We start from the raw sequence: 13990 nt of genomic DNA on the forward strand, positions 1-13990 counted from the left end.
TGAGCTATAGGAACAAGAGCAAATATTGCTCTTTCCTTTCCCCTGTTGCAGATGTCCCCCACTCTGTAATAGCAGGCTTTGGTTTGGAATGAATGTTATAAAGTTTATGACCTATGTCAGCAAACATTCATCATCAGAGTGAAGAAGGGATGTGTCTGTCCTCTGCTTTACCTTTGAGCATTTTATAAACGTTTGTTCTAGAATTGAAGGAAAGGTTCTGCAGGAGTGCCTGGGGCAAGTAGAAATGGGGAGGTGATGGTGACTGTATTATTTAACTGCTTTGACATGGGAGAGTAAAACTGAAATTAACTGACCGATCTGATGCTAAATCTATATTTACTCCAGTAACATAAACTATAATCTAATTGAATTTCAAGTTGAATTTTTAATAAACCCAAAGCCAAGGACAGCAAAAACATTAAAAGCAAATTCTTGAGTCCATAACTGAAGAAAATTAGGATTTCTGGAGCAACTTCCCATTTATGTCATGAACTTTGAATGGCTGCTTTTTAATATATTCTGTTTTACGACCGAATTTAAGAGGGACCCTTTTTCTGACGGAGAAACTCTCCGCTGTGCATCACTTGGGCATTCCTTAAAAGGCTTCAGGGACGCCCAGGCCTCGTTCAGGCCCTTACAGAGAGATGATGGGGATTTACAGTAGAGGAGTAACGCCTGAACTCCAGTGGACAGTCTGAGATAATGAATTGCATGACTTGGGTTGTGGTGTCACGTCAGGATGGATGCACATCTGTGTCACTGCAGCAGAGGAGGAACTGTCCCACCCAACTGATTACACAGCAGGAAGACACACCATAATGACCTCAGACATTGATCTGAATATTGATCGGATTGGTGGCTGATGGGAACTGTGGGAACTCTTTTGATTCCTTAAATCTTACCCACAGATTAGGGCAGAGACTCCCCTTCTCCTACAGGTTGCCAGAGATAACCATCTGTCCTCACCCGAGCCTCACAGACAGAGATTCTTGTTTCTAAGAGAACTCCTCTGTGGCCTGGGAGGGAGCTGCCTGCCCTGCCTTCCTGCATCTGCCCCTCAGCCTTGAGCTGTGCTGGCTCTGCAGGCTCCAAAGCTGCATTTGAACATGACCTCTCCAGATACAAAGTGCTGACTGCCTGGCAGTCAGCAAGAGCTCTGATGTTGACTTCCATGGCAGCAGCTTTGGCCTTTTTTGTGTGAAAGGCATCCCAGCTCCTCAGAAGGCTCCAGCTCCTGGGGCTTGCGGTGCTTGGTTCACACTTCCCCTGGGTCTGCTCCTTTATCATGCCTGGACAAAGAACACATCAAATGCCATGAAACCCGAGATTTAGTGTTTTACACTTGTAACATTCTCATTATATGTGGGAACACTTAATGAAGCAAGAGGCAAAAAGCAAGAGTATCAGGCAGGCTGAAAGTACGTAGCTTGAAATCATCATCATTGGGAGGGAGTACTTTGATATTTGGGTGGTAGCTTGCCAGCCAGTGCAGTGGAACGTTCCAATGGAAAAGATGACAGCATGGAGATTGTTGTGACAACGTCTGATTGTTATTTGTGTGTAATTGAAGGAGTAACCTAATCTTCCGTGCTGACACACATCAAAGAGACAAGGAGTCGGTATTGCCAAAGAGGGCAGTTTTATAATTTCCAGCCTGTCCTTCCCACAGCACCATTTTTGTACAGACAGCCATTAATTCTGTGGATGAAGTACAGCTTCAATACAGCTCATTTGCCTTCTCTTCATGACTTTTCTCCACTGACCTTCTGTACATCCATTAGTTTCATGTTCCTGATCTGTGTATCACCAGTAGTTGAAGGATGTCATGCGGCACAATTTATTACACCCATGTGGAGATGTAGTTCAGTTAATTCTTGGTGAGATCAATGAAACTGCAGAGCTATGCCTGTGCAGAGTAGTGACCCACTATTTTCAAAACATTGTCCTGCCCTTTTCAAATTATATTTACCAGTTTAAAGCTGCAAACCACTTTAATAAGCACGACATAATCAATCCCAGACTAGCAAGAACTTCAAGTATCTACAAGTAGTTCACTCTTACCAAAAGACCCTGTAGGCATTTCGGTTCCTGACACATGTGCACATAGGTATTTATTTATAAAACACACATGGCTGTACATATGTTACGGGCATCTACATTACAGTGTTTAGGTAAACACTTAATTCAGTTAGCCTTTTTGCTGTTGGTGTATAAACAAATCTGCATCCAAGAACAGGCTTTCCAGGGACAAAGGCTGAGCAGTTCACTCCTGGAGCTAAAAAAGAACTGGAGAGGACTGGCCTGGGGTTTGGAGGGCTGAGCAGGTCACTTGGGGAGGAAAAAAGAACTGGAGAGAAGTGGTCTGGGGTTTGGAGGGCTGAGCAGGTCACTTGGGGAGGAAAGAAGAGCTGGAGAGAAGTGGCCTGGGGTTTGCAGGGATGTTCAGTGTGTGCACACAGACACGGGGAATGTTGCTGTGTCCAAACACGCGCAGACACAGCACACCTGTGCAGGTGTCACACTCACTGCTCTGCACCCACACCCGCACGGCTCCAGGAGCAGCAGCAGCCTCTTGTTCTGCCCCGTTTGGTGCTGAGGGCGTGTGAAGAGCGTTCAGGTGATTGTTCGGTGACTGCGGGACCCGGGAGGAGCTGAGGGAGCAAACCCAGCCCGGCCCAGCCCGGCACAGCCCGGCACAGCAGAGCGAGGCAGGGCCGGGCCCAGAGAGCGCGGGGGACACAGAATCTCCCCAGAGCGCAGCCCGGCAGGTGCCCGCGGAGCCTGGGGAGAACACCCTCCCCTGGCATGTCAGAGGGAGCAGCGGCAGCCTGGCACACCCAGCACGAACAAAGCCGCGGCAGGCGCTGCCAGCCGCCCCGGGCCATGGCAGGAGGATGGGAGAGCGAAAGGTGCGCTGCTGGGATGATTCACGGACCTGGGGCTCAGACCAGGTGCTCTGCAATTATCTGCAGTAACCTGCAGCTGGGGAGAGTTCAGAGCCAGGGTTAGCTATTCTCAGTTCAATTGGTTTGAAATCTGTACTGGGGATTATATTCGGTTATTTATATGGCTGGGGTTTTTTGTTTGTTTTTTTGGCTTCTTTTTCTGTCTGGTTCTGCTGAGAGGATAAAAAAAAGGGCGTGCTGTCTGTATGTTGAGGTCTAATAATATTTAATGCAGAGTATACAGCAATTCTCCTTCTAAACTTAGAGGGAGGAACCACAAAATGACATTTAAAGTTAGGATGACATTTATTTGGAATATCCACTGGCTTGGGGTAGGTGGAGGGAGAGAGACGGCTTTGAAAAGCAGAACGCTTACAGGGATAACCCTTTTTCAGTTTTACAGAACATGGCAGGGCTTAAAAAATGTGCCTGCCTTAGCACATGGACAGACTACATGATCTCTTTTGAAATCTGCACAGGATCTTTTTACCCGCTGGGTTTAATTTCAGAATCCAGTACAGTCATTAAAGAAAATAAAATTATGTTTGTTCTTTCATCTGGAGCACAGAGCAGTATCAATTTTTCATTCCCTTCTCCTTTGCATTCCCACTTTCAAAAAAAAAAAAAAAAAAGATGTATAGATGGAGGAATTCACCCTATAGCTCCCCTAAAATTTCTGGTCTCCAACAGCTGCTTTGAATTGATTCTGTATACATGGTTGCCTAATGTGTGCAGCATGGACCAGTGCTCCTGTGCTCCTGAGCAGGAGATTGCCAAGCTCAAATCTATGTGTACTGAGCTGGCAGTGACTCTAGACAGCTCTGGCAGTATCTTCCCACTTGTCTGAGTTTTCTGATCACTCTCTCTTGGAGTAATGGGGCATTCCAACACTGCTGTGTCCGAGCTCTTTCCGTTCCTTCATCAAGCAGAGTATTCTTCATTTAAACACAGGGAAAACACAAAGTTAGACAAGGGGCTGGAGGACACAGAGACATTTCCAGCACTAATATCTCATTGTATTCACCGTGCTGTTGTCTGTGCATTCCCTATCTGATACAAGTATTTCAGACTGAGCAGGTCGTTCCTCCCACTGTGTTTTAATCACTTCCATATAATAATAATTTAAATAGGAAAAAAGACCTCTGAACATCTGAGAGTGATCTAGATGTAACACTTCCTCCCCGTGTTTCATACTGGTGTAACTCCACTGTTCAGGAAAAAGTGCCTCACTCTGCCCCACGCTGGCAGTTTGTGGGCTGGAGCCAGATGGATTCTCTGTCAAATGCTTTAACATTTCTATCAAACTCCTGCTCTGGCCTGGGAGGTGCAGCCTGGCCATGTTCTGTATGATGAGGATAAAAGAAGAGATTGGGTTTGGTGACATTGGGATGGCTTTGGGTTTAGGCTGTGGGTAATGTGGGGCTCAAACAGCCAGCGGCCACTCTGGCCCCAAACTCAGCCTGACACTGAGACTAGAGGTTCTGCCACCAGCTACAGTTGGGTTTTAGCGTCATCAGGTGAGGGAAAGGCTGGGCTAGAAACACACCAGCCACTTCTGTATGTGACCTCTGTGCTGATCTTGAGAATGTGACAAGCCTGCCTTCACTGCTGGCTCCATCCCTCCTGTGCCTCTCGCATGAAACCTACACAGAGCATCTCTTCTTGTGATCTGGAAATAATAAACAGCATTCCAAACAATGGCATTTCAATTCCTCACTTTTCATGCTTCCTTCCACGTGTAATGTAAAAGTGTAAATAGTAAAAAAAAAGTGTCAAAGTCTTCTGAGGTGACCAAGACCACAGAAACCAGCAAAGTCATGAACGGGTGTGGCAGGAAACAGGGAACTGACACATCCACTGCACCCCAAGCGATGCTGCTGGACAGACACATCAGGAGCTCCTCGCCAGCTCTGAGCTCCAGCCCCTTCTCTGGACAGGCTCCAGCCCCTCAGAGTCTTCCCTGTCCCGAGGAGCCCAAAGTGAGGGCAGGGCTGGGGGTACAGAGGACAGTCCCTGCCCTGGTGCTGGTACAAACCACGGTGCCCTCGGCCTCCTCACCTCCCACAGCCATGAGCAGGAGAGACTGTCCTGCAGCAGAGGGTTCATTTCTTCCTAAATCAGAGAACGTTACTGGTCAGAGAGCATCACTGCTCTCCTTGGCACCTCCAGGTGCACACAGGTATTATGGGTTGTGTGCAGGAGTGTGTGCAAGGGCTGTGTGCGGGTGCAGCAAAGGCAATCCCTGAGATCCCGGGGGCAGCTGGCTGGGCTCTCCCTGCTCCTGTTGGCTGCTTAAATCTGTGTTTGTGAGCAGCTGCAGACTCAGGCCCCAGTGACAGAGGGTGTAAAAGTCTGGTTTTACCTTGAAAAGGAGGAGTGGAGAAGTTATGGGTGGAAATAAGGGAGGAAATGACAACAAGAGAAGCAATTAATCCTTGCCATCATCTGCAGTTTTCACTGTTTATGCCTTTCCAAGCGTAGATTTGGCTGCCAGATATGCAAACAGTGCATGCAGCAAGGCGGGTGAATGGAGGTTATCAAATGGTGTTTATAAGAGAAGAAAATCTGTGAGCATTTTCTTTTTCTACTGAGCCTGTTCTTGTTTTTAGTGTCTGTAGAACTTTCTGCTGTGACCTGTGCTTTAAAATTATAATATTCCTGTAACATTAGAGTATAAGTGAAAAGGGTATTCTCCTGCCTTTACGTAATTGTAGCACTATCAAGTTTGTTTCTGACCAGGAATTCTCTTATTTTTTTTCTGCTTTGGCTTTAGCTTTGTCCGTTGTTTTTGTTCCTAAGAGCAGAAAAATACTGTATCTTTAAATTAGGAGTAGCTGAATAATGAGTCTTGGGCAGTGAAAAGGCTAATGTGCTGTGGAAGAGAAGGAGTTTAATCTAATTTAGTTGGAGGGTGTCTGTCTGTGGTGTTGTTTTCTGGACTGTGGGAATAGAGGAGGGAAGCTGCCCCAGTGAATGGTTCCTCCTGAGCCAGAAGCAGTGGGGAGTCCCTTAGATGCCACTGATCCGAAGCCAGGCCATGAAAAGGGGATTAAAGAAATGTTCTGATTTGCAATTCACACTAATGCACCCCGTCGAACCTTTGGTAATATTTCAAACCACATTTCAAGGGAAGTGCCCTTAAAATAGCCAGCTAAATTGTATTAGAGCAATACTATACAAGCCACTCATCCATTTATGATTTGTTTTTGGTTTTAATTCTTTTAACTCTTGGTGGTGGTGGCTTTCTAAGGCAATTAAAACTTTTGTGCATTGTGCAGATTCGCACTTGCATGGGAATATTTCTCGGTGTGCCTGTCCTATCAGGCAGACATGTTTACTTCAATTTTGGAGGAAAACTGCTACAAAGATTCTGTACCTAGGAAAAAATAAACCAGTTTGGTTTAGAAAATAAACATTTCTCTGCATGCCATTTAATTTTATTAATATCTAGTGGAAATTCAGTAAGAAATACAGGCTTAAAAAATGCTAGAATAGCTGTCAGCTTTCTTTTTGTGTGTGTGACCCTTTTCTTTCACAGTTGTTATCTGTATGGCTAACATTTTTTTTAATATATATGCTTCAATATCTGTGGTTTTAATATATAAATAGAATTCATTACTGGCACAAAATGGGTGAGTTAAAAAGTGAATGAATGTGTAAAAATATAGATGAGAATAGGATTATTGAATGGGATTAACATTAAACTGATCTCTATTTTTTTGTGTAATAAATGGCTGGCCAGAAATATTAAACCTGAAAATCAGTTATAGCTACAGACTTCTTAAATACAGGATTGTCAAGATCAGTTCACGTTCTGTCACGACACACCATTGTTCCTCGTAAGTAATTTAGACTATTTCACTAAAAATCTTTAATGTTCTAATTAACTCTTCAACTCCCCGAGCTGCTCATTCCATTTCTCTTTACTGCTGAAGTGTCAGAACATTTTCTCTCAAATGGATTATTTGGGTCTCCTTTAATCCCATTTCAGAAAACCTCGCCTGGCTCTGTAATTTCCAACGACTCTAACATGGATAGAATGGATGCAACTTTGATTTTCACCATCAGCCATATCAAAGTGTTTTATTCCACTGCCACTGTAACACATTATCCAGCATGAAACTTTGCCATTGCAGGGGCAAGGGCTGGTGGGTTGTTTTTTTTGGTTTTGTTTTTTTTTTTTCCCCTGGCTCATTTATGATTTGCTTTACCTACGAAATATTTAGTTATGGTTTGAATTATCGCATGCCTTATTAAATATTCCAGTTTTTAAATCTTTTCCTTACGGGACAGAAGAAGAGCTGGACTTTAGGACAGAGCTTATTCCTCTGCACATTTTTGGGAGGTGGGGAGATGGATAGCTAGAGGGAGAAATGCATCCTTCCTGCGAGTTGGCACATTATTTGAAATCATGTTTAATTATAAAGTTTCATTAAAAATCTTTTGCTTAAAATTTTAGAAGCCTAATAAGATTTCCATTAATTTAAACATATCACTATTCCCACAACGGCCCAAATGCTTTCTTTTTCCTCTTTCATCCATGGTTAAATATGTAAATAAAATGTCTAAAGTCATTCTTCAAAGAAGACAAAAGAAAAAAGAGCTGAGGGAAAAGACAGCCATAAAATTCCTCCCAATTCTCCATAACATTTGCCAGAGGGGGGCCAACTCCTAGCCAGGGCCTAGCAGCAGGGGTGCCTGGCTGCTCCATAGAATCACACATCTCAAATCCCACACACAGGAGAAAAAAAAATAAAATAAAATATCTTTTCAGCTGGAGCCTTCAAAAGGTTCTTTTCATTTATTAGTTACAGAGGTATCTTCCAGTTGCTGATTTCTCAGCGCTCTCATTTTTCTCTAATAACGTTCTGTTTGTTGCTCTCACTGACTCAGGCTCATTCAGTGGGTGATAGTTGTAGATAGCTCTTTAAAAATATGGAAAGTAAAAGAAATTATCTAAAGCAGGATGCACTGGCTAAAATAATGGCTGGAAAAACAAGGCTGATTTAAATTGGCACATGAAAGATCAATTAAGAGAGACACAACTACAAAGGTTGGAGGTTCCCCCCCTTCTTTTTTCCCCTCACTTTCATTTGTGTTTCTTTTCTGCCTCTTAGGAGAAAAAGGTTGCTATCAGTGTTACAGAAGAAAAAGGCCACGTTTTATATCTTGTATTTTTTCTAGATTACTTTCATATCAATGGTGATAGAATATGCTTTACAAAAATACTTGTTGGAAAAAAAAAGAAAGAAAGAAAGAAAAACAAGCTCCCAAACAATCCAACTGGATAAAACAAACATTGAATATGTGCCTGTTATGCATTATTTAAATTCTACTTTTTTATTATTATTTAAATTCTACTTTTTAAAGTAGAATTTGCTTGTGCCTTGAAAAAGCTTTCCCCACACTTCCCTGCTACCCCCAGCTGAGCTCTCCAGAAGAGGAATCAGGATGAATACAAATACTAAGAAAACAGGCTTAGATTAATGAAGAATGGAAATGCCCCAGCACACCCTTTCTCTCTCTCTCACACACACAGACACAGTAAAATAAATAAAGCTCTTTTTCTGCTCATAACACCGCCTGCTTTTGAAACATTCCCTGAGGAATCCGAAAGTGTCCGAGCAAAGGTCGGCCCCTGAGACCAGTGCTTTATAAATATAATCTGAAAGGCCACAGAGAGGAGCTGCCTTTTCAGGGCACATTTTTATGATGGCTTTTACTCCTTGGCAAGAGCTGGCCACATCTTCAGGGCTTTGCGAGACAAACATCAGCCCTGGTTTGTTGTCCTTGCTTGGATCCATTTCACCCTTATCACAGCTGAGGAAGCCAACAGTTTCCTTTCTGGAGCTGCTGGGGTATTAACTGTGACCCTGCGGGATTTGGGAGTTTCCAGGAGAATCCGTGTTCCTTTCGATAAGAAACAGGCACTGATGGAGAGGAGCCCGGTTTGTGTGGGTGAGCACGAATGAAAGGAAAGAGAGATTTTCCTTCTTCATTAATATGTTCGCTAAAACTGAGCTCCAAGGGGGGCGGGCGGGCGGGGGAAGGGGGAGCTGAGCAGAGCTAATCTTTGACTTCTGCTCACTGTGCTCCTTTCCCGAGCTCTGCTTGGGCTGGGGATTTAACTTCCTCCTTCTCCGGCTCTCAGAGACCAATAAGCAAAATAAATCTCAAAGCTTAACTTTAAAAGTAAACACGACTCAGTTTAGAACGATTCCCGTCTCCAAAAATCTGCAAGTATCTTTTCTATACTGGATGAAGTAACTTCCCCAAGGGTATGTCTCTCGTCCTCTTAGCCTGTCTTGTTTAAGGAAGGGGAAAAAAACCCAAAAAAACCAAGCTAATTTTCCAGTGATGCCATACCGTGATTAAAACCATAATCAGGTACTTTTCCAGCAATCCTGCCTGTCCTGTTCATTTAGGAATTCGAGACAAAGCATGACATTTGGAAAAAAAAAAAAAAAAAAGAAAGAAAAAAAAAAAGAAAAAAAAAAAAAAAAGCTGAGACAGCAGGCTGAAAGCGAGCATATTTTATGACCCTGGCAGCGAAGAGTTTATAGCACTGGCCATAAAATGCATCCTCCTCCCCACATCCTCCCTGCTGAAGCTTTGCCCCCCTCCAATCAAGGCAGCCAAGGAGGCACCACCTTCAGCCCTGTTGTGAGGAGACGCGGAGGCTGAAGGCTCCGCGCTCGCTGCCTTCCTACCTGAGCCAGGGAGGGCGGGCTGACGCCTTCCACAGAAAAGGTCTTGTTAAACTTTCAGGGGAGGGCAACGGCAGGGGAAGCAGAAAGGAAGGGAAGAGAGAAGGAGAGAGAAACAAATGGGGCATTTTCTAATCTGTGCCGATCAAGGAGAACCTGTAGGGGTCCTTAAGGAGGTTTCAAGGCGTTCCGAGTGATTGGAAAGTAATCACCGTGTCAGCTTCACCTTTCTCATGCAAAGTGGATGTCGTATGCGAGGCGGATCCTGCACAGGTTTTTTTTCTTCTTCTTGGGTTTAGCTTGCTTTTCTTTTTTTTTTTAAACTTTATTTTCTGCTGGGATTCAGCCGCCCCCAAGGCCCAGCTGCTGCGGCCCCAGGAGCCGGCGGGGCGGGGGGAGCGGAGCCGGCGCAGACCCCGCGGACAGCGCAGCGCCGCTCGGCACAGCCGGAGCCGACCTATTGCAAACCCAGACCAGAGGGCGGCGAGCGGGGGGGATCGCTCAGGCCCCCCTCTCCAATGGCTTAGATATTTCCTCCCCCTCCTCCTCCTCCTCCTCCTCCTCCTCCTTTATTCCGCGCTCGGATAAACCAATCCCCACCTCTCGGCAAGAAAGTGAGGAGCTGCGACCCGCCGGAGGAGAGGAGGATCCCCGGAGACACGCTGGGCTCCGAAAGGCGCCCGGGACACGTGCGAGGGGACGCGGCGAGCGCCCGGCCGTGCCCACAGCGAGCGCCCCGGACATCGCCTGCCCGGGCAGCGGCGACGAGCCGAGCGGCGGGAGGCGGGCAGGCGGATCGCCAAAGTGGAAGCCCGGGGAGCACGAAGTTGCCGGGCTGCCCGCAGTAAGTTCGGCTCGTCTGCGGAGCGGGGCCGCTTTCCCTTCGGCCGTTGTCCGCCCGGGCGCTCCCCGCGGGGCCGCCTCGGCCCGGGCGATGCCGCCCCGCTCCGCCCGCCCCGCGGCCCCGCCGCTGCCGGGGCCGCTGCCGCTGCGGGCGGGGCCGGGCCGGCCGCTGCCGTGAGCCCCGCGGCCCCCGCCCCGCGCTCCGGACACGCGGCGGCCGCCGCGATGGGCCCGGCGGCCGGCAGCACCGCGCTGCTGCTCTGCTGGCTCAGCGGCTGCTGCGCGGCCATCAGCTCCATGGACATCGACCGGCCCGGCGACGGGAGGTGCCAGCCCATCGAGATCCCCATGTGCAAGGATATCGGCTACAACATGACCAGGATGCCCAACCTGATGGGGCACGAAAACCAGAGGGAAGCTGCCATTCAGCTGCACGAGTTTGCCCCCTTGGTGGAGTACGGCTGCCACAGCCATCTGAAATTTTTCCTGTGCTCCCTCTACGCCCCGATGTGCACGGAGCAGGTTTCCACGCCGATCCCAGCCTGCAGGGTGATGTGCGAGCAGGCTAGGCTGAAGTGCTCCCCGATTATGGAGCAGTTCAATTTTAAGTGGCCGGACTCCTTGGACTGCAGCAAACTGCCCAACAAGAACGACCCCAACTACCTGTGCATGGAAGCCCCCAACAACGGCTCGGACGAGCCGCCCCGGGGCTCCAGCATGCTGCCCCCCATGTTCCGTCCCCAGCGGCCCAGCAGCGGCCACGACCTGCAGCAGCACAAGGACAGCCTGAGCAGAACGTCCTGCGAAAACCCCGGCAAGTTCCACCATGTGGAAAAGAGCGCTTCCTGCGCGCCGCTCTGCACGCCGGGGGTGGATGTGTACTGGAGCCGGGACGACAAACAGTTCGCTGTCGTTTGGATTGCCATCTGGTCCATCCTGTGCTTCTTCTCCAGCGCTTTCACCGTGCTCACTTTCCTCATCGACCCTCAGCGTTTCAAGTACCCCGAGAGGCCCATTATCTTCCTCTCCATGTGCTACTGTGTCTACTCGGTGGGGTACATCATCCGCCTCTTCTCGGGCGCCGAAAGCATCGCCTGCGACAGGGACAGCGGCCAGCTCTATGTCATCCAGGAGGGGCTGGAGAGCACGGGCTGCACCATCGTCTTCCTGGTCCTCTATTACTTTGGGATGGCCAGCTCCTTGTGGTGGGTGATCCTGACCCTGACCTGGTTTCTGGCGGCTGGGAAGAAGTGGGGGCACGAGGCCATCGAGGCCAACAGCAGCTACTTCCACCTGGCAGCGTGGGCCATCCCGGCCGTGAAGACCATCATGATCCTGGTGATGAGGAGGGTGGCTGGGGACGAGCTGACGGGGCTCTGCTACGTTGGCAGCATGGATGTGAACGCCTTGACGGGCTTTGTGCTCATTCCTTTGGCCTGCTATCTAATCATTGGCACTTCTTTCATTCTTTCCGGCTTTGTGGCCCTTTTTCACATCAGGAGGGTGATGAAAACAGGTGGAGAAAACACCGACAAGTTGGAGAAGCTCATGGTCAGGATTGGTGTCTTCTCCGTCTTGTACACAGTGCCTGCAACCTGTGTGATAGCTTGCTATTTTTATGAGAGGCTCAACATGGATTACTGGAAAATCGTGGCAACTCAACAGAAATGTAAGATGAACAATCAGACTAAAAACTTAGACTGCATGATGAATAACTCTATACCAGCAGTAGAAATTTTTATGGTCAAAATTTTTATGTTGTTAGTTGTGGGCATTACTAGTGGCATGTGGATCTGGACTTCCAAGACTCTTCAATCCTGGCAAAATGTTTGTAGTCGGAGGTTAAAGAAGAGAAGCAGGAGAAAACCCGCGAGTGTTATCACGAGCAGTGGGATCTACAAAAAACCTCAACATCCACAGAAAACCCACCTTGCAAAATATGAATCAACACTACAACCGCCCACGTGTGTGTGAGCAGGTTTTAGAAAAGACTGTCTCTCACCTCACAGATTTACAAATGTCCACAGTGGCAGTCAGAAATTAAAATATGAATGGTGCTTTTTTTTTTTTTTTTTGTCAGAACAGTTTAATATCTCAAGGCACAAAAATGTATCATGCTGAATTCAGGACCTGGTGAAAAACTGAAGGTAAATCTACTCATGGAAAGGTTTTCAGTGAAAGAGATATTGTGAATTAAAACAGTCCGTTCTGTTACTAATTTGTAGTTAAGAATTACATCCATCCATCCCTCAGATTAAACAAAACCGACATGAAAACAAAACCAAACACTACAACCAACACTTAGTTAACTTTTTCATGTAGCTGGGCTGGGCTTTCTTCAGCTCTCTGGAGTAACAAGGTAGAGTGGAGCGTTCTGGAGCAACGGTTGGATTTTAGAAGTGCCCGTTCCAAGTGAGCATTGTCTCTGCAGGGACACGGAGGTCCCGGCCTGAGCGAGGATGCTCTCTGGGAAAACAGCCTCCGTGCTAACTTTAAAACCCTTCCCAGCTCCTCTCAGCCCACTGGGCTTGGAGTGCCTAAAACTAGGCTCAGTCTATAATGCTCACCAATATTCTTTCACCAAAAGAGAAACTTCCTGCACCAGACACAAACTTTGTGAATAAGAATAATGTGCAATACATTTTTTTTTCTTACCATGACATGAAAAGAGAAACAAGTATTTTGCTGTACATAAAGACAACAAAAGAAATCTCTTAACAAAAGAACTAAGAGGTCTGGTCCTCAGAAACCCTTTAGTGTTACATTTTGTGGCTTTTTAATGGAAATCAAGCCAATGTTATACACGTTTGGACTGATTTGTGCAAAAAAAAAAAGGGGGGGGATCAATTCAAAGAGACCCAAAGGGCTTATTGACTCTTTCCATTGTTAAACAAATTCTCACTATGAATAGATCAAGAAGCACTAGATTCTGCAAAGGGAAGCTTTGTATAGAGTGATACTCTTTACTGTGCTGGGGGTGCACAGGTCTGGCCTGTATATATTTGTAATATACAATTATTTTTCATGCTCCACTATTTTATTAAAAATAAAATATGTTCTTTAGTTTGATAATTTTGTGTGTTCTAAACTTTCTCTGATGTGCTTTGCAGTTAATAAACTTGTTTCCTGGATCTTTTGAGGAAAGCACACTTTGAATACAATAGTCGTTGTTATACTTGCCTGCAAGTATAAATAGAACAGTGATTCACTCGAAAGAAATTGCAAGGTGAAATGAAATAAAGGGATTTTGAAGGTGCGTATTTCTGTGAGCCTCTGCCACTGAGAAGACTGAATGGGCTTTGGTGATGTAAAAAGCTGCAGCGATGTCGAGCAGGACCGTGTTTACAAAGCACTGAGATTACAACAATGATCCTCGGTTAACACCCCTGCGAAATTTGCATAGGCTGTGTTCGGCATGTTAAAGATCGCTGCCTCGCTTCGCACGGCTGGAGCACAACTCAGTCTCTACCCTTCGGGGGAGTTCTCCCCTTTCTA

The 13990-nt window shown here is 46.6% G+C and overlaps 1 protein-coding gene across 1 annotated transcript; it reads left to right on the forward strand.

Moving 5' to 3' along the window:
- The first annotated feature begins 10720 nt into the window (after window positions 1-10720).
- Window positions 10721-13709, forward strand: FZD10 (frizzled class receptor 10). The gene has a single exon (XM_066199537.1). It carries the CDS (start codon window positions 10721-10723, stop codon window positions 12467-12469), a length of 1749 nt encoding a protein of 582 aa, XP_066055634.1. The 3' UTR covers window positions 12470-13709.
- Window positions 13710-13990: the final 281 nt, after the last annotated feature.

This window comes from Chamaea fasciata, unplaced genomic scaffold, assembly GCF_029207755.1.
Source record: "Chamaea fasciata isolate MVZ Bird 193981 ecotype frontalis unplaced genomic scaffold, bChaFas1.0.hap1 SCAF_18, whole genome shotgun sequence".
NCBI classification, from domain to species: domain Eukaryota; kingdom Metazoa; phylum Chordata; class Aves; order Passeriformes; family Sylviidae; genus Chamaea; species Chamaea fasciata.